The sequence below is a fragment of the Pistacia vera genome, unplaced genomic scaffold (assembly GCF_008641045.1).
Source record: "Pistacia vera cultivar Batoury unplaced genomic scaffold, PisVer_v2 Contig512, whole genome shotgun sequence".
NCBI classification, from domain to species: Eukaryota; Viridiplantae; Streptophyta; class Magnoliopsida; order Sapindales; family Anacardiaceae; genus Pistacia; species Pistacia vera.
Genome location: NW_022196349.1, coordinates 674,058 through 698,419, shown reverse-complemented (window position 1 = coordinate 698,419; position 24,362 = coordinate 674,058). Strand labels below are relative to the sequence as shown.

The 24,362-nt window shown below is 27.8% G+C and overlaps 1 protein-coding gene across 1 annotated transcript; it reads left to right on the top strand.

The window, feature by feature from the left end:
* The first annotated feature begins 774 nt into the window (after nt 1–774).
* On the top strand, nt 775–19,012 carry LOC116106320 (MADS-box protein SVP-like). The gene is made up of 8 exons (XM_031392680.1): nt 775–966; nt 17,174–17,242; nt 17,445–17,506; nt 17,594–17,693; nt 17,786–17,827; nt 18,424–18,465; nt 18,575–18,714; nt 18,947–19,012. Exons 1-8 carry the CDS (start codon nt 775–777, stop codon nt 18,963–18,965), a joined length of 666 nt encoding a protein of 221 aa, XP_031248540.1. The 3' UTR covers nt 18,966–19,012.
* The last annotated feature ends 5,350 nt before the right edge of the window (nt 19,013–24,362 follow it).

The following is a 24,362-nucleotide window of genomic DNA, read 5'->3' as shown; positions in this document are numbered from 1 at the left end:
AATTGTTGACTCACAAATAGCGAGGATTTAAAATGGCTGAGAGTGGAAGGTACAAGTCATTATTGCTAAGCTAGTGGGAGCATGGCCATGTATGTACGGGAAGCGACCGTCCCCATAAAAGAAAAGAAAAGAAAAAACACTTATTTAAAATTTTGATTAAAAAACTAAGTTCGCGTTGGTCCATGTCTCATTAGTTTTGTCTTAATCAGTTCTATCTCTCTTCGTATATTAACCTATAGTCATCTTAATTACATAGTTAAGTATAAATATATATTAAAAATAATGAAGATAATAACTAAAAAAAAAAGATACTGTTCGGCTATAAAAGGGAAGGCAACCTTTCCTTTCTTGAACACACAAGTATGTCTTTCTCTCTCTTTAAAATCAGTTTCTCCAATTAGTTTAGTGCCTTTTGGTAGCTGTGTGAGATCAGTTCAGACCTAACACACCACTCCGAGAAGGTAAACGAGAAACAAACCCCCCCAAACAACACACTAAAATCTTTAATCTTTCATTCTTCTGTAATTGCTTGCATGTTCATGAGTTATGAATGGTGGGTCTTTTTTTCTATTTTATTTTAAAACTTTATCTGGCTTTCTTAACCTGGATCTGAACCGGGTCTTTAACTAGGGTTTCTACTAGGTTCTCTCATAAATTGGAAGAAAATCCACTTCATTTTTACCCCTTTTAGTTCCATTTTATATGTATGGTTCTTACTTTATTATACTTAGAAAATGTGAAAGTTATGGGTTGATGGATTTTGGAGGGTGAAGAATGGCGAGAGAGAAGATCAAGATCCAGAAGATTGATAACGTAACGGCCAGGCAAGTCACCTTCTCTAAGAGGAGGCGAGGTCTCTTTAAGAAAGCTGAAGAGCTTTCTGTTCTCTGTGACGCCGAGGTTGCTCTCATCATTTTCTCAGCTACTGGCAAGCTCTTTGAGTACTGCAGCGCCTCCAACCTCACAGTACAGGTTCTTCAATTCAAGAACCGGAACCTAAATGCAGGTTCCGTGCCTTTCCAGGGTACCCTGTAAAAAATCAATTACCCCCCTATTAGTTTAAAAATAACAAAAACACCTTATAAGTTTACAAATACACCCCTAACAAATTTTCGTTATTCATTCATTTGTGTCCAATGTACTCATAACCTGTAATCTCTAAGTAACGCTTGAATTCAATCAATTCATCACAATTCACATAAAATTCGTCATCAAACCAAACACAAACAATTATTCATCACAATTCACATAAAATAACTTCACCAAAATCATTTAACAACAACAATTCTTAATACTAATTACTAACATTGCCATTTGCCAGGGGTCTATTTGATAAGTTATAAATTTTAATGTTTATAAATTTATTAATTTAATGTTATAATTGGTTAATTGGGTATTTATATTACCAAATTAATTTAGTAAATTTATTATTAGAAACAAGTAATGTTATAATTATTAAGTGATCATACTACTGTAAATTGTAAGTTATAATAATTAAGTGATCATACTCATGTAAATTGTATTTATAATTAATTAAGTAATAATTATTTAATTTAATGTAATATTATAATTATTAAATTGTTAATCATTTAAAAGTATTATAATATTTTTTTATATAGAATGTTATAATTAATTAAATAATCATACCATAAATTTATAATATAATGTTATAATTATAAATATAAATATTCGATTAAATATTGTGCAAATTAGTAAATTACTAATGTTTATAATATAATGTCATATCATAGTAATCATTTAATTATGTAATGTTATATTAATTATATGATCATACTATAATAGTATAATATAATGTTATAATGAATTAAGTAATCATACTACAAATCTATAATTTAAATTATAATTAATTAAATTTCAATCATTTAATTAATATACTAATGTTTATAATGGAATATTATAATTGATTAAGTAATCATTTACAAATATAAAAGTAATGTTATAATTATTAAATTTTTAATCTTTTAATTAGTAATGTAAAGTAAGAAATTACTAAGGTTTATAATGTAATGTTATAAATTCATAACTAATAGTAATTATCAATCATTTAACTATATAATGCTATAATTAAGTAAGTGATTATAATATAATGTAATAATAATATTATAATTTAATTGAGTAATTATTAACTATAATGTAATGTTTATTAATGTTTATAAGTAATATTATATTAATTAAATTTCTATCATTAATTAAGTATTGTGCTAATGTTTATGTAGTAAATTAATAATTACTAATGTTTAAAATATAATATCATAACTCATAATCATTATTAATTATTTAATTATGTAATGTTATATAATTATATGATCATACTATAATAGTATAATTAATGTTATAATGATTTAGTAGTCATACACAAATCTATATTTAATATTATAATTAATATTTCAAATCATTTAATTAATATACTAATGTTTATAATGGAATGTTTAATTGATTAGTAATCATATTACAAATATATAAAGTAATGTTATAATTAATTAAATTTTTAATCGTTTAATTAAGTAATGTTAGTATAGTAGATTACTAATGTTTATAATGTATGTTATAAATTCATAACTAATTAAGTATTATGTAATCTTTAACTTATATATGCTATAATTAAGTAAGTGATCATAATATAATGTATATAATAATATTATAATTTAATTGAGTAATTATTTAACTATAATATAATGTTTAATTAATGTTTATAAGGTAATTGTTAATTAATTAAATTTCTTATCATTTAATTAAGTATTGTGCTAATGTTTATGTAGTAAATTGTAATAATAATGTTTAATATAATTCATAACTCATATCAATTAAGTAATTATTTAATTATGTAATGTTATATTAATTATGATCATACTATAAATAGTATAATGTAATGTTATAATGAATTAAGTAATCATACTACAAATCTATAATTTAATATTATATTAATAAATTTCAATCATTTCATTAATATGCTATGTTTACAATGGAATGTTATAATTGATTAAATAATCATATTCAAAATATAAAGTAATGTTATAATTATTAAATTTTTATCGTTTAATTAGTAATGTAAGTTATAGTAAATTACTAATGTTTATAATGTAATGTTAAAATCATAACTAATTAAGTAATTATGTAACATTTAACTATATAATGCTATATTAAGTAAGTAATCATATATAATGTAATATTAATATTATAATTTAATTGAGTAATTATTTACTATAATGTAATGCTTAATTAATGTTTATAATGAATGTTTATAAGATAATGTTATAATTAATTAAATTTCTTACATAATAAGTATGTGCTATGTTTATTAGTAAATTAGTAATTACTATGTTAAAAATAATATCATAACTCATACTCAATTAAGTAATATAATTATGTATGTTATATAATTATATGATCATACTATATATATAATGTAATGTTATAATGAATTAAATAATCATACTATAAATCTATAATTTAATTTATATTAATTAAATTTCAAATCATTTGATTAATATACTAAGTGTATAATAGAATGTTATAATTGATTAAGTAATTATTTATAAATATATAAGTAATGTTATAATTAATTAAATTTTTAATAGTTTAATTAAGTAATGTAATAATATATAATTAGTAATTACTAATGTTTTAATGTAATGTTATAAATTCATAACTAATTATTAATTATGTAATCATTTAACTATGTAATGCTATAATTAAGTAAGTGATCATAATTAAATGTAATATAATAATATTATAATTTAATTGAGTAATTATTTAACTATAATGTATGTTTAATTAATGTTTATAATTAATTAAATTTTTATCATTTAATTAAGTATTGTGCTAATGTTTATGTAGCAAATTAGTAATTACTAGTTTTAACATATATCAATCCTCATAATCATTAAGTAATATTTAATTTGTAATGTTATAATTAATTATATCATACTATAATGTAATTTATAGTGAATTAACTATTAAATAACATACTATAAATTTTTAATGTAATATTTTTAATTAAATTTTTAATCATTTAATTAAGTTTGTACTAATGTTTATAATAAAGACAATTAATTAAGTAGTAATCAATTAAGGTAATGCTATAATTAATTATACTATAATCAATTAAGTAATGTTATAAAGTTATAATTAATTAAGTAATCATTTAACTATTGTAATGTTATAATTGTTAAGTATGATATTTACTGTAATTAATTTATTAATGTTTATCAATTTATATATGTAATTAATTAATTCTATTTATTATAGATATACTTAGAACTTGATAATTGAAGTAAATAACTAAATATATTATTACTCAATCAATATACTATTTTATTCAAAAATAATTCTTTTAATAACATAAAAATGTAAAACACTTTATTGATCATAATTCCAATTTTCACTTAATTGATCAAAACTTAATATTAATAATTATAATATATTAAAGCTTTTAATATGGTGTAATTTATATGTAATAGTAAATTGTATTCGTATATTTATTTAATTAGGTTATTCTAAAATTTAACTTTTTCTATTTAAATTTTTTTATTGTAAAATAATAGAAACTCCCCCATTATTTACATTTCACAAATATTTCATTATGTCCAGTTCCAAAATGTTCTAAACAGGTTCCAAATAGGTTCTAACAGGTTCCAAATAGGTTCTAAACAGGTTCCAAAACAGGTTTCCAAATAGGTTCCAAACAGGTTCCAAACAGGTTCCAAACAGGTTCCAAACAGGTTCCAAACAGGTTTTCAAAACAGGTTCCCAACACTTTCCAAACAATTCTCCTAAACGTCAAATGGTTGCAGAGTTCAATTTTATATCAATATTATATTTTTTTTATATTACTTTCTTGCCAAGAACTAACAAAAATAATAGAATAACAATAGATCTTTCAATTTTATGTACGGTGCTGATCAACAAAGACCGAAGTGTTCTTTTCACATTCTATTGAAATGAAAAAAATAATTAATAAAAAAGGACTAAATATTAAATAAACATTACGGAATATAATTTCTCACCGAAGTATATCGCTTACTGCATCGCTTAAGGAATCCAGTATATCGCTTAAGCGATTTAGTACAAATAAGCTTGATCGCTTAAGCGATCTGTTGCCATATACCTGATCGCTTAAGCGATGCAGTAAGCGATATACTTCGGTGATCAAATATTAAACGACTAGTCAATTATTAATTAAACATCTTACATTTCAGTCGTTAAAAGTTAGTCTGGAATATAAAAAAAATATCATACAATATAATAACTTTATTGATGATGTTGATAATTTCTAATATAAATACATGTACGACTTATATCAACATGTGTGCATCACTTAATGTAATTGATGATATATTTTGTAATCAACCAGACAAATTTATGATATAATTTTACTTTTAATAGACAACTTTTATATATATTGAGTTCGAATACTTCCTCGGATATTAATAGGGGGTAGTTATTGGCACTTTTATCCAATCGACAGTTTTAGGGTATCAAAATATTAGTTAAGGTACATATAAACTAAACTAGACACCTATAGTCATAAAGGTAAAAAATAAAAAAGGAAAATAATACAGTCACTGAAAGTAGTACATCGAATTTATGCATTGAATGACGTGACGCAATCTTGACCGTCGATTAATTATAACTTAATATTAATCGATGGTCAAGATTTTATCATGTCATTTAATGCACTACTTCCAGTAACTGTATCATTGCTCAATAAAAAATTGATGTATGTTATGCAGCTACTTTTGTAGTTTACTATTTAAAGGTATATATTAAATATTTAAATCATAAACTTTAAAAATCAGTATCTTCTCATTTCTATTTATACAAACCCAATTTATCACTTCATATTCACAATAAAATAAAGTCATGATAGAATAATTATATATTAATTAATTGAATTTGCCAGCTTCAATATAGCTTTAATCTATTTCATAAGAGTAAACGACATATTCCCACCCAAGGTTTGACGAAATTTCAAGTTAGTACCATTGGTTTCATTTATTCTAGATTCCCACCCTTAAAGTAACAGTGTTATGAATTTTTAGGGTTTAGAGGGTACAATTACCATAATGCCCTTAATTAAAATTATGTTTTAACCCCTAAAATAGTAGAATTACAAAACTTACCATTTTATTTTCAAATTATATCAAAAACACCCTCGATCACTATACACCCTCATCAGAAACAGCCCGATCTGGGCTGTTTCCGACGACGTCGAACCCCCTGGTCACCTTCATCACCTTCCCCGTAGTCCGTCGTCCAAAACCCCTTTGGTTCCCGACTCATTTGCCCCTCCAATCGCCAGCACCGTTAGGCTTAGGGTTTCGGTGTTCTTCACCGGATTCAGGTCGATTCCGGCGGTGAAAATCCAATTGGACACCACCAATGCAACCACCGTCCCCAAATCTATGAAACCCCAATGTCCCCAGCAACCGTTTCGTCGTCATTCGTCGGCCGAGAGTTCCTGTTCATCGGCCGTTTTTCGTTGCCGTGGCCGGAGATCGGCGAGTGATAAGGGGTTGTGAATGATATGGTTTTGTAGAGGGGAGGATAGGGGTTCAAATGGTGGTGACTAGGGTGATTTTAGGTGGAAGAATCACCGGAAAAGAGCGAAAAATGTCGGGAACGACGGCTGCTAACGTGCGCCGAAGGACTGTTAGAGGCGGTGGTCTGCTAACGTGCGCTGCCCATGTAAAATGACCAATTTACCCCTTTACCGTTACATCAAACGTTTTTCTGTCACTTTAAGGGTGGAAATCTGGAATAAATGAAATCAGTGGTACTAACTTGGGATTTCGTCAAACCTTGGGTGGGAACATGTCGTTTACTCATTTCATAATTATAAGACAAAAGGTTTGATTGGAAGTTTGGAACTGAAGATGAACAAGAAAATAGTCAAAATACAAGTAAATATGTAATGGTGACCCCATTTATCTCAATAAATAAAGTGTAAACTGACTTTTTCCTACTCAAATAATGATTTAATTACACTTTCTAACCATATACCTTTAAAATGTCACTTTATTACTCAAATTTATATTCAATTTCTAATTCTAACATTATTACAACCCCATACTATCACCTAGGGGTGAGCGGTTCCGGGTACCCTGCACTTTTCCGGGGAACCGGAACCGGAACCGCACAGTACAGGTTCCCAAAAAAAGGAACCGGAACCGGAACTCACAGTAACAGGTTCTTCAATTCAAGAAACCGGAACCTAAAATGCAGGTTCCGGTTCCTTTCCAGGGTACCCTGTAAAAAATCAATTACCCCCCATTATTTAAAAAATAACAAACACCTTTAAGTTTACAAATACACCCCTAACAAATTTTCGTTATTCATTCATTTGTGTCCAATGTAACTCATAACCTGTAATCTCTAAGTAACGCTTGAATTCAATCAATTCACACAATTCACATAAAATTCGTCAATCAAAACCAAAACACAACATTATTCATCACAATTCACATAAAATAACTTCACCAAAATCATTAAACAACACAATTCTATATACTAATTCTAACATTGCCATTTGCCAGGGGTCTATTGATAAGTTAATAAATATTATGTTTATAAATTTATTAATTTAATGTTATATTGGTTAATTGGGTATTTATAATATACCAAATAATTTAGTAATTTAATATTAGAAACAAGTATTTTATAATTAAATAAGTGATCATACTACATGTAATTGTAATGTTTAATTAATTAAGTGATCATACTACAATGTAAATTGTAATGTATATTAATTAAGTATATATTATTTAATTATAATGTAATATTATAATTAATTAAATTGTTATCATTTAATTGTATTATAATATTTTTTATAATAGAATGTTATAATTATTAAATAATCATACCATAAATTTATATAAAATGTTATAATTAATAAAATTATAATATTCGATTAAATATTGTGCAAATAGTAAATTACTAATGTTTATATATATGTCATAATCATTAGTAATCATTTAATTATGTAATGTTATATTAATTATATGATCATACTAATAGTATAATATAATGTTATAATGAATTAGTAATCATACTACAAATCTATAATTTAATATTATAATTAATTAAATTTCAAATCATTTAATTAATATACTAATGTTATAATGGAATTTATAATTGATTAAGTAATCATTACAAATATATAAAGTAATGTTATAATTAATTAAATTTTTAATCGTTTAATTAAGTAATGTAATAGTAGTATAATTACTAATGTTTATAATGTAATGTTATAATTCATCCTAATTAAGTAATTATGCAATCTTTAACTATATAATGCTATAATTAAGTAAGTGATTATAATTAATGTAATAATAATATTATAATTTAATTGAGTAATTATTAACTATAATGTAATTTTAATTAATGTTTATAAGGTAATATTATAATTAATTAAATTTCTTATCATTTAATTAAGTATTGTGCTAATGTTTATGTAGTAAATTAATAATTACTAATGTTTAAATATAATAATAACTCATAATCAATTAAGTAATATTAATTATGTAATGTTATATTATTATATGATCATACTATAATAGTATAATGTAATGTTATAATGAATTAAGTATTCACTACAAATCTATAATTTATTTATATTATATAATTAAATTTCAAATCATTTAATTAATATCTAATGTTATAATGGAATTATAATTGATTAAGTATCATTTACAAATATAAAAGAATGTTATAATAATTAAATTTTTAATCGTTTAATTAAGTAATGTAATATGTATAGTAGATTACTAATGTTTAATGTAATGTTATAAATTCATAACTAATTAAGTAATTATGTAATCATTTAACTATATAATGCTATAATTAAGTAAGTGTCATAATAATGTATATAATATATTAATTTAATTGAGTAATTATTTAACTATAATATATGTTTAATTAATGTTTATAAGGTAATGTTATAATTAATTAAATTTCTTATCATTTAATTAAGTATTGTGCTAATTGTATTAGTAATTAGTAATTACTAATGTTTAAAATATAATATCATAACTCATAATCAATTAGTAATTATTTAATTATGTAATGTTTATTAATTATATGATCATACTATAAATAGTATAATGAATGTTATAATGAATTGTATCACTACTACAATCTATAATTTAATTTATAATTAATTAAATTTCAAATCATTCATTAATATGCTATGTTTACAATGGAATGTTATATTGATTAAATAATCATATTACAAATATATAAGTAATGTTATAATTAATTAAATTTTTAATCGTTTAATTAAGTATGTAATATTATAGTAAATTACTAATGTTTTAAATGTAATGTTATAAATTCATCTAATTAAGTAATTATGTAATCATTTAACTATATAATGCTATAATTAAGTAAGTATCATAATAAATGTATATTATAATTATAATTTAATTGAGTAATTATTAACTATAATTAATGCTTAATTAATGTTTATAATGAAATGTTTATAAGATAATGTTATATTTATTAATTTCTTATCATCAATTAAGTATTTGCTAGGTTTATAGTAAATTAGTAATTACTAATTTTAAAATATAATATCATAACTCATACTCAATTAAGTATTATTAATTATGTATGTTATATTAATTATATGATCATACTAAATAGTTAATGTAATGTTTAATGAATTAAATAATCATACTATAAATCTATAATTTAATATTATAATTTTAAATTTCAAATCATTTTATTACTAATACATGTTTATAATAGAATGTTATAATTGTTAAGTAATTATATTATAAATATATAAGGTAATGTTATAATTAATTAAATTTTTAATATTTAATTAGTAATGTAATAATATAGTAAATTAGTAAATTACTATGTTTATAATGTAATGTTATAATTCATAACTAATTATGTAATTATGTAATCATTTAACTATGTTGCTATATTAAGTAAGTGATCATAATATAAATGTATATATATAATTAATATTTAATTGAGTAATTATTTAACTATAATGTAATGTTTAATTAATGTTATATAATTAAATTTTTTATCATTTAATTAAGTATTGTGCTAATTTTTATGTAGCAAATTAGTAATTACTAATGTTTAACACTAATATCATCACTCAATCAATTAAGTATTATTTAATTAGTGTAATGTTATATTATTATATAATCTAACTATATGTATGTATAGTGTTAACTATTAAATAACATACTATAATTTTTAATGTAATATTATAATTAATTAAATTTTTAATCATTTAATTAAGTTTGTACTAATGTTTATAATAAGACAATTAATTAAGTAGTAATCAAATATGTAATGCTATAATTAATTATACTATAAATCATTAAGTAATGTTATAAAGTTATAATTAATGTAATCATTTAACTATAATGTAATGTATAATTGATTAAGTATGATATTTACTAGTAATTAAATTTATTAATGTTTATCAATTTATCATATGTAATTAATTAATTACTAATTTATTTAGATATACTTAGAACTTGATATTGAAGTAAATAACTAATATATATTACTCAATCAATATACTATTTATTTCAAAAATAATTCTTTTAATAACATTAAAAATGTAAAACACTTTTAATTGGATCATATTCCAATTATTCACTTAATTGATCAAAACTTTAATATTAATATATTATAAATATTAAAGCTTTTAATTGGTGTATTTATATGTATAAGTATAATTGTATTCGTTATTTTATTTAATTAGGTTATTCTAAAAATTTAACTTTTTCTATTTTAAATTTTTTTATATGTAAATAAAGAAACTCCCCCATTATTTACATTTCACAAATATTTCATTATATCCAGGTTCCAAATAGGTTCTAACAGTTCCAAATAGGTTCTACAGTTCAAAATAGGTTCTAAACAGGTTTCCAAAACAGGTTCCAATATAGGTTCCAAACAGGTTCCAAACAGGTTCCAAAACGGTTCCAAACAGGTTCCAAACAGGTTTCACAGTCAACAGGTTCCAAACAGGTTCTAAGTCCCACAGGTACCCCCTACAGGTTCCAACAGGGTACCCTTTTTACAGGTTCCGTTCCGGTTCGCGGTTCCTCCGAGGGTAAGAACCGTACCGGAACCGCACAGTACGGTTCCAAAAATTGAACCGAACCTACCCCACAGTGCAGGTTTTGGGTAGTTCCGGTTCCGTTTCCGGTTCTACCCTCTACCCGTGCTCACAGTGAGTATCACCATTCTCTTCTCCTACCATCACTTATAAAATCCCTCAATTCTACTCCTATCAACCCCGTTAATCATCGATAATTGAGTGATCAGGGCTTGTAAAACTGCCTCTCAAGGCAAATTTTGATAATCTTAATCATCAAAATCTAATCTTTCATCATTAAAGACTCATCGACCTTCTTTCTTAGGAGTGTTTGTCTAAGCTTATGAAAATTAGCTTAAAGCAACAATTGCTTATAAGCTAAGCTAATTTTAGCTTATAAGCGTTTAAATTTTAGGCAATTTTGTTTGGTTAAAGTACTTATAAGTATTATAAGTAGTTGACGTGTTTGGTAAATTATGCTTATAAGTACATTTATTATAAAATGACTAAAAATGGTACTATATTAAACAGAATATATTATGAAATTTTAAAATTAAATAAGGATAATGTGGTAATATACTTGGTCAAATTAGCTTATAAGCAAGTGCTTATAAGCCAAAAAAAAAAAAAAGTTCTTCCAACTTATTTTTTATTTTTTTTGGCTTAAAGCTCAAAAAACTTATAAACAAATAAGTCAATTTTTAATTTAGCTAACTTATAAGTTTAGACAATACCCCTTTATAAACTTTATAATTGTATTGAATTTACCTTTTATCTCCTACAAGATTATAAAATTAAATAATAAAATAATATTTTAAAAATTTACGAGTAATTTCGTCGTTAATCCATTATTTGGGTTGGATAAAAATTGTTGACTCACAAATAGCGAGGATTTAAAATGGCTGAGAGTGGAAGGTACAAGTCATTATTGCTAAGCTAGTGGGAGCATGGCCATGTATGTACGGGAAGCGACCGTCCCCATAAAGAAAAGAAAGAAAAAAACACTTATTTAAAATTTTGATAAAAAACTATTTCGCGTTGGTCCATGTCTCATTAGTTTTGTCTTAATCAGTTCTATCTCTCTTCGTATATTAACCTATATCATCTTATTACATAGTTAAGTATAATATATATTAAAAATATGAAGATAATAACTAAAAAAAAAGATACTGTTCGGCTATAAAAGGGAAGGCAACCTTTCCTTTCTGAACACACATTATGTCTTTCTCTCTCTTTAAAATCGTTTCTCCAATTAGTTTAGTGCCTTTTGGTAGCTGTGTGAGATCAGTTCAGACCTAACACACCACTCCGAGAAGGTAAACGAGAAACAACCCCCCCAAACACACACAAAATCTTTAATCTTTCATTCTTCTGTAATTGCTTGCATTTTCATGAGTATAATGGTGGGTCTTTTTTTCTATTTATTTTAACTTTATCTGGCTTTCTTAACCTGGATCTGAACCGGGTCTTTAACAGGGTTTCTACTAGGTTCTCTCATAAATTGGAAGAAATCCACTTCATTTTTACCCCTTTTAGTTCATTTATTATGTAGGTTCTTACTTTATTAACTTAGAAAATGTGAAGTTATGGGTTGATGGATTTTGGAGGGTGAAGAATGGCGAGAGAGAGATCAAGATCCAAGATTGATAACGTAACGGCCAGGCAAGTCACCTTCTCTAAGAGGAGGCGAGGTCTCTTTAAAAAGCTGAAGAGCTTTCTGTTCTCTGTGACGCCGAGGTTGCTCCATCATTTTCTCAGCTACTGGCAAGCTCTTTGAGTACTGCGCGCCTCCAGGTATTTTCCCATTCCATTTTTTTTTTTCTCTATATTAAAATTCCGTACGATAAATCTATAACTTTTCTTCTCACCTCCACCTATTATTTCGGTCCTTTGTCTTCCCGTGTCTGCGTTTATGTGCTTTCTCTCTTTGTCGTTGTGTTTGTGCGCGCGTGAGAGAGACTCCTCCAAGTTTTTACTCTTTCCCATTTCGTTCGATCTTTCAACAGCAAGAATTTTTTTTACAGAGAGGAATAAAGCAACTTCTTTGCTGAAATTCCATGGTCGCTTTCAAAAAACGTCGTACTTCGGTTCACACTCTCAGAGTTGATTATTCTATGGACCTTTGGAGTTATATTAATTAAGAGTGAAAATCAACGTCTTGAAATATTCTTAATTGACCTATGTTTTGTCATAAAATAAAAAAAAACAAACCAATATTATAACTTCATCTCTGTATTGTGGCTCAACTACTTTAAATATTCAACGTTCAACACATATGATGAATGTACGTACGCCTATATTAATTATTTAATTGGTGTCAAGGTGAGAAATATAAATATACATTATAACAATTATGTTGTATGTCTAATAATATATTAGTAATTATTTTAGTTTATTTCTCGGTTGTTTTGGCTTATTTCATTCCTTATTACGTATCTATAATCTAGGATACTGTTATGGTAGTTACAAATAAATATTGAAATAAATATCATTGAGTCATTGTATAAGTATAAATAGTCTTCGAAAGAACACATTTAATTGTTGTTTGATAATAAGGTAGAGTGAGGATGCATGGGGGATGGGTTATGGTTAACTGTAAGTATTGTATATGTATAACATTTAATTGTTTGTTTGATAATAAGTTTGAAGTTAAATATATTGTTAATGAAGTGAACATATTAATACTATCATTTCATCAGTAAAATAAATAATTTCTGGTGCATGTGTGGTAGAGTAGTTATTTATTGTGTTTGTTTGTGTATGAAATGGATAAAAGATTACAAGTAATCTATGTATGTTTGACAGCACTTTCCAGACCTAATATTTACTCTGAAGGGAGAGGGGAGGAGTAGTATCATATATTCAGTGACTTAAAGTTTTACTTTAACTTTGATATAGTTTGTTCTAATATTTGAGCATTATATTGTCTTAAGTATAACAAATTACGCTCTCATAATTCAGCGAGACTAGCTGGAATCAAGATAGGTTGGCAAAGAATTTTACTTGTTGCTATTCAAAGTTATGGTCGATGGTTAGCATCTTATGGCAAGCATTAATATTCGAACTATGATTAATGTTCATGAATGTGTCATAAGACCATAATTTTTTTATCAAATTTAAAGCCTTTGAGTTTTTGAGAATTTCGGTGTTATCCTTGTCATTCAAGGTTCCGCATGAAAAGTCCTCTTTGTATTTTTGGGTTTCCATAGTGGCAGACAGCCATTAACTTTCTTGGTTTCAAAGGCTAGCTGATTTGAATAACGACTCTTATCATTTCAATAAACATGATTAGTTGGTCAGCAAACCGAGCAGGCCAATATTAGTTTTGCTTTTTACTTGAATGTGGCTAATAAAGTAATTAACCAAGCTCAAATCAAGCTATGTTGGTTTAATTAGGTGAAAGACTCTAGTTGACCTTCTAAATTAAGCTCGATGTTAGTTCATTTAAGGTGAAAGTCCAACTGATTGACCTTCTAATGAGACTTGTTTGTGCAAGGGTTTGAAAATGTTTGGTTGAGTTTTGGTCGTTTAGCTGGACCTGTATATAATATTTGTAAGTTTTCTAGCTTGAACTTGAGTTGATCAGTTGATCTCATATATTTATATATATATATATATACTGGTTTCCTATTCAATCGGATACCAAATACTTGGATGCGTTTGAAAGCCTCAAGATGACATGCAGAAAAAGTTCTTTTAGGTTTGTCTTGGGTATATATCTTATATATATATATATTATATATAATATATATATATATATATATAATATATATCTGGTTTCCTATTCAATCATACCAAATACTTGGATGCGTTTGAAAGCCTCAAGATGACATGCAGAAAAAGTTCTTCTAGGTTTGTCTTGTCTTCGTAACAAAAGGTCCGTTTAGTGTGTGTGTGCAAAAGTTCTTTCTAGGTTTGTCTTGTGTCTTCGTAACAAAAGGTCCGTTTATTGTGGCGAACGATGGGATTGAACCCGCGCGTGGTGGTGTGTGTGTGCTTGCACGAATCTATGCTTCCTTCTTTCTCTTTCAATCGGATACCAAATACTTGGTGCGTTTGAAAGCCCTCAATTACATGCAGAAAAAGTTCTTTCTAGGTTTGTCTTGTGTCTTTGTAACAAAAGTGCCGTTTATTGGTGGGCGAACGATGGGGATTGAACCCGCGGCGTGGTGGATTCACAATCCCTGCCTTGATCCACTTGGCTACATCTACCCTATCCCCACAGGTTTCAGTCTCTATCTATGTCAAATATTATATAAGCTTATTAATAAATAAAATTTCTTTTTAAGTGCAAACTGAGTCAGTTCTAATAATTATATATTGAAAATTGAATGTAACCATGTAAAAATTGTTCAAAATTTATAATGACCTACATTAGTCATCGATGAGTCTATAATGCATGAATGTGCTTGATTTTGAACACAGTTGATTAACTTTCTTTCAATTTAAGCCAAAATTTGTTAGTTTGATTATAAGTATAAACAAGCCTTTGAGACTTTCATTGCATGTGGCCTGTGAGGTAAATGTTGTGGACTTATGTTAGATTGAGTTTGGAGTAAATTCTATATTACTTTTGAATAGGGCTCCATGGCCTCAAACCAGATTCAATGGAAATGTCTATTTGTAAGGAACACATGTATTTGACACTTAATTGTAAAAGGTGCTAACATGATTAGAACATCTATGATACCATTGAGGTACTACACGTAATCTGTATCAGTGGTGAAATACATTGTTGTTGAATACTTGGTTGGTTAATAGATCACTTGGTACCCCCGTGGTGTTCTTATTTTTTTTTATATGACTATAGTGAACAAGTAGTTCATTATGTTTGATGACAATATCGCTTGTTTTTCCTATTTCTTATGATTAACCTGTTTATTAGGTGATATTTGTGAACATGATCATTCTTGAGCTGATATAGATAGGTTTTTGGGGAACATTTGTTATATAAGATCATATAATATTATGCATTTCTTATAATTAATTTGATATTAATCTTATTTCTCAGAGCTGCACAGTTAAACTTCGCCTAAATCTCAAACTTATTACTTTGTGTGAGGCATAATTTATTTTTATTGCTATAGCATACATCAGTTCTTATTCTACATGAATTTGGGGATCCAATTATTACATTTGTAAATTCCTTTGAATTTGATTAACCTATGACGGACATTACATAACTATTACCATGTCTTATGTTTCATGGTTAAGTCTGTTGATTGAAATGCATGTCTTAACTTCATATGTTGATTGTGAATAAGAAGTGGTGCCTTGGCCATTTGATCTGAGCTGTAGTATAGATATAAGTTATGAATAATATATATGCTTTAGCCAGTTTCTCCAAAACTGGATCCTCTTCATATGTGACTCCACCTCCCTTTGTAGCCTTCGTCAATACATTTGAATAACAGAAGCTCTTCTCTTCATCATGTCACGTTGTAAGGGTTTGTTGAATTCTTCTTTATCTATTCAGGCCAAAGTGGTTATATCATATTACATCCTTTGTTAATTGTTAGTAACAGAATCTCTAAGGCATGTTGACACTTTTTGACTCTAATTTTACTGTTTGTTCAGATTTTCATTCACTAGAACATAATTGTGTTTAAAGTTGCTAATTTAAGGTGATGAACTTTGTTATTTAAATAATTGGATATTACTTTTCATCTCTTGTAAATTTTCAAATGGCTAGGTTTTCTTGATTTTCACTTAAATTATCAGTCAATATATCAGTTGAATGGTTGTATTAGTTATAACTAATTGCAAATGCTTAAAATATATGGGTGGATGATGGTGATTGGATGTAATGACAGATAACAACATGTCATTTGTGAATGAAGTTCAGTTAGATTAAAATCATTAAAGTTTATATAGACATATATATGATGAATAGGGTTTGATGCCTTCCCAGCTGATGGGATCTTTATTCTAGCATTAATTAAACTCCACTGCGATACATGTTAAGTTACAGTATGGTTTCAAACAGTTCAATGTGCTTTAACTAGTCCTATACATGGCAAATTTGCTATGAGTTCTGACCTGTCTAACTATTTACTTATACATTTTGTTGTGAAGCATGAGGACACAATTTCAAGGTATAATAGGCATTCTATCACATCGGAAGCTTTACCACCATCGCTTGAACTGCAGGTATTTATTTGATCAGTTTTGTTAGATTATCATAACATAAATAGCTGCTATGTACGTTTTAAGAGGTTCACTAATTTAACTTTTTAATTAAGCGAATTCCAACTCCTTGCATTGGCTAACTTGGCATCACATATATAATTTCTTTTCCCGATTATTGCAACGTTACATATCAGAACTGACTGGCAATTCCATTCTTATATAGCTGGAAAATAGCAACAACATCAGATTGAGCAAGGAAGTTGCTGATAAGAGCCATGAACTACGGTATATATTTTAATGTAGTTATATTGTCTCTTTACTTTGGTGAGTTAGCAAAAATTCCTTTATTATTAATATTACCTTTTATAATAGACAAATGCGAGGGGAAGATCTTAAAGGATTGAATATAGAGGAATTACAACAACTCGAAAAATTGCTTGAATCAGGACTTGGGCGTGTTCTTGAAACAAAGGTATGTATTTTTTTTATTTTTTTGCAGACTAAAGTATATATATTTACCATTATTCATGCAGGTGTTCATATGAGTTTTATTTTCCCTATCAGAGTGAATTGATTATGAACGAGATCTCTTCACTTGAAAGAAAGGTTAGAAGACATATTTATTTCTATCAATTATATTTTTTTTCTTTTGGAAAATTTAAACTACTAATCTATGCCTTTTTTTCATGATCTTTCTTACTAATTTAAAGTTAGTAGTCACTGTTTGTGGTAGAAGCAATAGTGTACTAGAAGGATGATAAACAAGTTTCTCCATGAGGATATATTAAATTGAGATCTTCTCAAAGTCAGAGAGGAGATATTCATGGAAATATGAAAATAATGTTTATCTATAATACATGAATCAACTAAAATATGTGGACTTTCACTCTTGAGAGTTTTTATTTTTTATGTATATAATGACTTTAATTTTTTGGCATCGAAATTTTCCACAAAAGATCTTTCTATTTATAATATTAGCAATTTTCAAATGTACATGCAAATTTTCAGTTTGTATTATAATTTTAAGGACACAGTCATGAGCTATAGCTTAAGTTCTTTAATTTCCATCTAATGGTGTGCAATACTTTATATATATATATATACATGTCTCTTTGGTTGAAGACCTCTCCAGTTTGCTTTTGATTATTATGATACCATAAGTCAAGAGTTCTATCTTGAGTTCAACTTGGTACTATTTCCAGGGAGCAAAACTATTGGAGGAGAATAGACAGCTAAAACAAAAGGTATAAGAATTCATTTTGGTGGACTGTTATAATAATTTTATTTATTTCATTTTATTTGAAAATGGCGAGGGATCTTTCAAATTTGGAACAGGTGTCCAACTTGTATAAGGGAAAGAGCCTCGTCCTAGCTGATTCAGAAATCGCAATTCATGAAGAAGGGTTGTCATCAGAATCTGCTACTAATGTTTGCAGCTGCAGCAGCGGCCCGCCTACAGCGGATGACAGTTCTGATACTTCTCTCAAATTAGGGTAAGCTTAATTATCAGTGTAGGGTCATGCATATTTAAATAAATCTTATCTCCCAATTCAATAGTTTAAGCTTATCACAATGTTTTTGCATTTTGATAAAAGAGACGAGACTGAGAAAGCAACCTTAATATTGATACAATAATTAATGCGAAGTCAACATGCAAGGGTACTGGTGGACATTTTTAATTTTCTTTTGATCAATTTTTTGCTTCTTTAACTATTTATTTTGTAGGCTTCCCTTCCCTTGCTGAATTGGAGAAGACGAAGTGGATTTCTTCCGTGTGTCGGATAAAACAGCTTGGGCATCGCCCAAGATCTTGCATCGCCCAACATGCAAGTAGATTTTTCGGTTGGGTAATATAGTCTAGCAGTGGCCAGATACTTGAGAGGTTATGGGCCTCTCGAGTACATGATATTGTTTATCATAGGAGCCTCCCTAGTACATGTATTGGGCCCTCCTTTTCAAAACTTACACACTAACACATTCCATTGTTTCTAAACAATCAAATTGCTGGTATATATTTATTTGTCCTTATTTTTTAAAAGTATTTTGATATATATATATATATATATATATAGAGAGAGAGAGAGAGAGAGAGAGAGAGAGAGAGAGAGAGAGAGAGTATCCTGAATAATAATAGTGGTTTTTCTGACTTTTTGGCCTTATAGGGTGTTTAATGACCTTGAGAATTAGTAAGTGGAGTACTTGAGAATTAGTAGGTGGAGTACGCGTAAGTTGGCCTGGATATTTCGATTACCAAAATAAGAAGTAAATAAAATATATTTTTTAAGTCAAGAAAATGTTAAAATATTTGTAACTGATGCTTAAATGTCAATAATTTTAGAGTAAATGTTACCCTAATATCAAACATTGGAGGGAAATATAATATGACGCATACTGTTGCTTCAGAGTTCAGTATTATTATATTGTGGCTTTCTTTATCTTGAAATACATCCATAATGAAGGTTGAAAAAGAATGAAAGATAAATGTACTTGACATTTTATTACAATGTGTAATGCCATCGAAAAATTAAAATCAGAATAATTTTCTAATGAAGCATAGTACGCGTGCACATCGATGCTGACATCTGGCCTCAGAATAATGGAAATGGTCATCTTGATTACTGCTAGAATCACCATAAAGTTCACAATTAATTAATTTATTATAAAATATCCAGTGGATCGATTTAATTTAATTGGTTCACAACTTGTTATTTTGACTCGGGTTTTCCAAAAAAGGACACTAGCCACATGTAAGCAAAATATTTGAGTCGTAATAGTAATTAACATTTTATCTAGTCCGATGAGCTGTCCAACAGTCCACCTGAAGCTTCTTGGTCTCCTCAACTATGGATTTGGTTTGTATTACTATAATTAATCAACACTTACCACCGTTTTTCTAAATTCTAGGGTGTTGGACTTTCTTTGGCATTTATTTATTTTATGAATGGACATTCTTCCTAAGTAGATGGAATTATGCAAGAATTTCAATAATCAAATTAATTATATTATGCTTTTACATGTTATATATTGACAATAATGTTTGTTATGCCTAAAAATAAAAGCCGACATATGTTGACGTAATCAAGCATTAATCAAAATCCAGCAAACCATTTTATCCTTCAAAACTTGACACATATCCAAAGGTAAAAGGAATATAGCTATCAAGATCCAAACTGTCTCAAGGATTTGTGTTTGGGTGAATTTAGTTTACACACCTGTCCAAGCCCCATTTAATTAAAGGATATATGTCAGAGTTCTCAACGAATGGGAAGGCAAGAAGGATCTTCACAACATCAAACCACTTGCAAAATGTAATCATTACCTTGAACAAAACGGGTATAAATAGGTAGCTCCTCCTCATAAAATAAGTGTTAGACACACACGAATTTCACAAAGAAAATAGCAAAGACACATTAATAGAAAGAAACTAACTTGACATTATCTTGTAACACAGACACTTTTAGTCTCAGATTGCAGATCGTAATCTCATATTGCGGATCACAATCTCTTGTAAACCTGTGCAATGAGCAGAAAGAAAGACTTATATGAACAATCATAGTGGATTTATGATTCGCTTTAAACATCTGAACCACTATGAAAAGTCTCTTGTCCACTTTATTTTACGTATTTGCATGTTACTGTTATCATAGTACCTCACCCACTCACTATAGTATACTCACGTATGACTTCTTAACATTTTGCATGTGCGAAATCGTTGGTAACAAAATCCAACATCAATAATGTTAGATTTACAAATAAATCTTACAAATATTTCTATATAGAGTGATGTGGCAAAAAATGAACGGAAGAGTAAACATGATAAGTTTGATTTTTTGTATTCATTTTTCCAACCACATCACTTTGTACATAAATCATTATGTGATTTCCTTATACCTCTAACATTACTCATATTTAAGATATATATATATAAATACTATTTTGTTTCTTTATTTATTTTTTTTTGGAGATAGGAGAAGTGAAAGGGGTGAGAGACCTTAGTAAAAGAAGTTGATAAGTGAAGAGCCACGTAACAAAAAAANATTTTATCTAGTCCGATGAGCTGTCCAACAGTCCACCTGAAGCTTCTTGGTCTCCTCAACTATGGATTCGGTTTGTATTACTATAATTAATTAACACTTACCACCGTTTTTCTAAATTCTAGGGTGTTGGACTTTCTTTGGCATTTATTTATTTTACGAATGGACATCCTTCCTAAGTAGATGGAATCATGCAAGAATTTCAATAATCAAATTAATTATATTATGCTTTTACATGTTATATATTGACAATAATGTTTGTTATACCTAAAAATAAAAGCCGACGTATGTTGACGTAATCAAGCATTTATCAGAATCCAGCAAACTATTTTATCCTTCAAAACTTGACACATATCCAAAGGCAAAAGGAATATAGCTATCAAGATCCAAACTGTCTCAAGGATTTGTGTTTGGATGAATTTAGTTTATATACCTGTCCAAGCCTTATTTAATTAAAGGATATATGTCAGAGTTCTCAACGAATGGAAAGGCAAGAAGGATCCTCACGACATCAAACCATTTGCAAAATGTAATCATTACCTTGAGCAAAACGGGTATAAATAGGCAGCTCCTCCTCATAAAATAAAGGTTAGACACACACGAATTTCACAAAGAAAAGAGCAAAGACACATTAATAGAAAGAAACTAACTTGACATTCTCTTATAACACAAACACTTTTAATATCATATTGCAGATTACAATCTCTTGTACACCTGTGCAACGAGCATAAAGAAAGACTTATATGAACAATCACAGTGGATATAGGATTTGTTTTAAGCATTTGAACCACTATCAAAAGTCTCTTGTCCACTTTATTTTACGTATTTGCATGCTACTGCTATCATAGTACCTCACCCACACACTATAGTCTGTTTGTAATATCTCACTAGGCAAGTATTCACTAAGTGTCTTATAGAGAGAATCTAGAGAATTGCTAGCTTAAAAAAACAGTGTTCGTCTAAATTTTTTATCCTTAATCTAGTTATAACATACTCTTACACAATGACTATTTCTCACATATAGCAATCCACATTAAAATTCTTCACTGAAACAATGTGTGTAATCCTCTCACCAGCTTGACGTCTCTCGACCACTACAGTCTAATACTTGCAAAATAAAGAAAGCAACGGGGTGAGCTATAAATGCTTAGTAAGTAAACCAAATCTAACTATGCTCTTATTCCGCTGTCCCCATTTTCGCTGTACTGTTTCTAAATTTCTGCTTGCTTTCTTCCTTTATTCTCAGGCGTACTACTTAGAAGTCTTCTATTTTCCTCAAATCTTTCTAAATCCTTCTAGTGTTGTGCTATTCTTTATCATTTTATTTCTCTTCTCTGCTAGATTATAACTTTCTGTTTCTTTCTCAACTCAACAAATAGCTAAGTTTCCTTGCTATTTGTAATGTTTCTAATTTCTGTTCTTTTCTAGCATTTATCCAATTTCTGTTATTTTTTTGTATATCTCTAATTTCTTTTCTATTCTCGTAGACTTCTATTTTCTTTTCTTCCCTATTTTCATGGGCTTCTATTTCTTTTCTTCTCTATTCCCATAGGTTTCTATTTTCTTTTCTTCTCTATTCTCATGGGCTTCTATTTTCTTTTCTTGACTAGTCAGACACGCAATAATAAAATAAACTATTTAATCTATGCATAAATGCATAAGATGCAATGCACATAAAATGTCTTATGCATATGCAAATGATCATGTTTGTATTCTTTCTGAAAATTCTTTTCTAATTCTTTTCCTTTCTTTCTGAAATTTTTTTTCTAATTCTTTTAATTTCTTTCTGAAATTCTTTCTGTTGTCTATTTCTGTAATGACTCTTTCTAGCTAGTATACTTGGAAAATATAATATGATAAAAATACATAAGCATAAAAATGAAAAGTAGTGGGCCTAAAAATTTTCTTCTGGGTATAGCCCTCATCCACACACATTCTTACGGGCCATACAAATTCTTCTTCTTATTCTTAGGCTGCTCACTGAAGGCGGCGTGCATGTGAGAATATTCTTCTTTTTGTCACTCACAGGTTCCCCATCGCAACAACCTTTCTTTTCTTTTCTTTTTGTTCTTTAAGTTCTCATGCATATGCATATGTTTGCATGTAGATGATTCATGCTTATTATTCTTTCTAAATGCAAATATTTAATGCAAGAATGCCATGTAGCATAAAAATAAGTCTTTCTCTATCATCTACAAGCTCATATCAAGATCACAAATAAATACACTCATACATACACTTCTCTTGGATATTTCATCAAACATAATGCATGCACACTCAAATTCTAATTTAGCTATACTTCTACTTCTTTCTCAAGCCACCAATATTTGGAGTAAAACTCCCTTAAATCAATATTAAACCTAGCCAGGAAAAATACACTTCATAATTTTTCTCAAACTCNCAAGAGAAGTGAAAGGGGTGAGAGACCTTAGTAAAAGAAGTTGATAAGTGAAGAGCCACGTAACAAAAAAAAAAAAAACTACTAGAATTGAGATTTAATTAGGATGGAGTCCACTTGCTTGTTCCTATTGTCCTATTATCATGACCACTAAGGATGCCTGAGCTGTCGAATCAGATAAAATGACGTTGCATATAAAAGATTTCATATCCCACACTTGTTACTAGGATTATTATCATTCTTATATCTTTGCTTATACTGCAAAATCCTTTTGCTATAATATTCAGAGGCATTTTGTTAAGATCATCCTGCACTATATTAATTATCGAATTTTGTTGTATTTTCGACAAATCAATAAAATATTGACATATAAATAGTTATATTGATTAAGATTTAAATTGGAATTCCAATTTATAAAAATATGATTATTCTTATCATATTCGGCCGAAGCGCTTAATAATAATACTGTTAAATAACCACAATGATTAGTCTAGCGGTTAACTAAAACTCTGGAGTGTTTTACTCAAAATGTTTTGAGTTCGATCTACCTAGGTTATTAATGAGGTGACCACTAAAGGGATTTACCAGACCATTAATTTTAAGACCACGAAAGATTAGTTAAGGTGTCATCAAACTGGTCTGAGTATCTTGTCAAAAAATAATAATAATAATAATAATAATATCGTTAAATAAAAGTGATAGCTGCCAT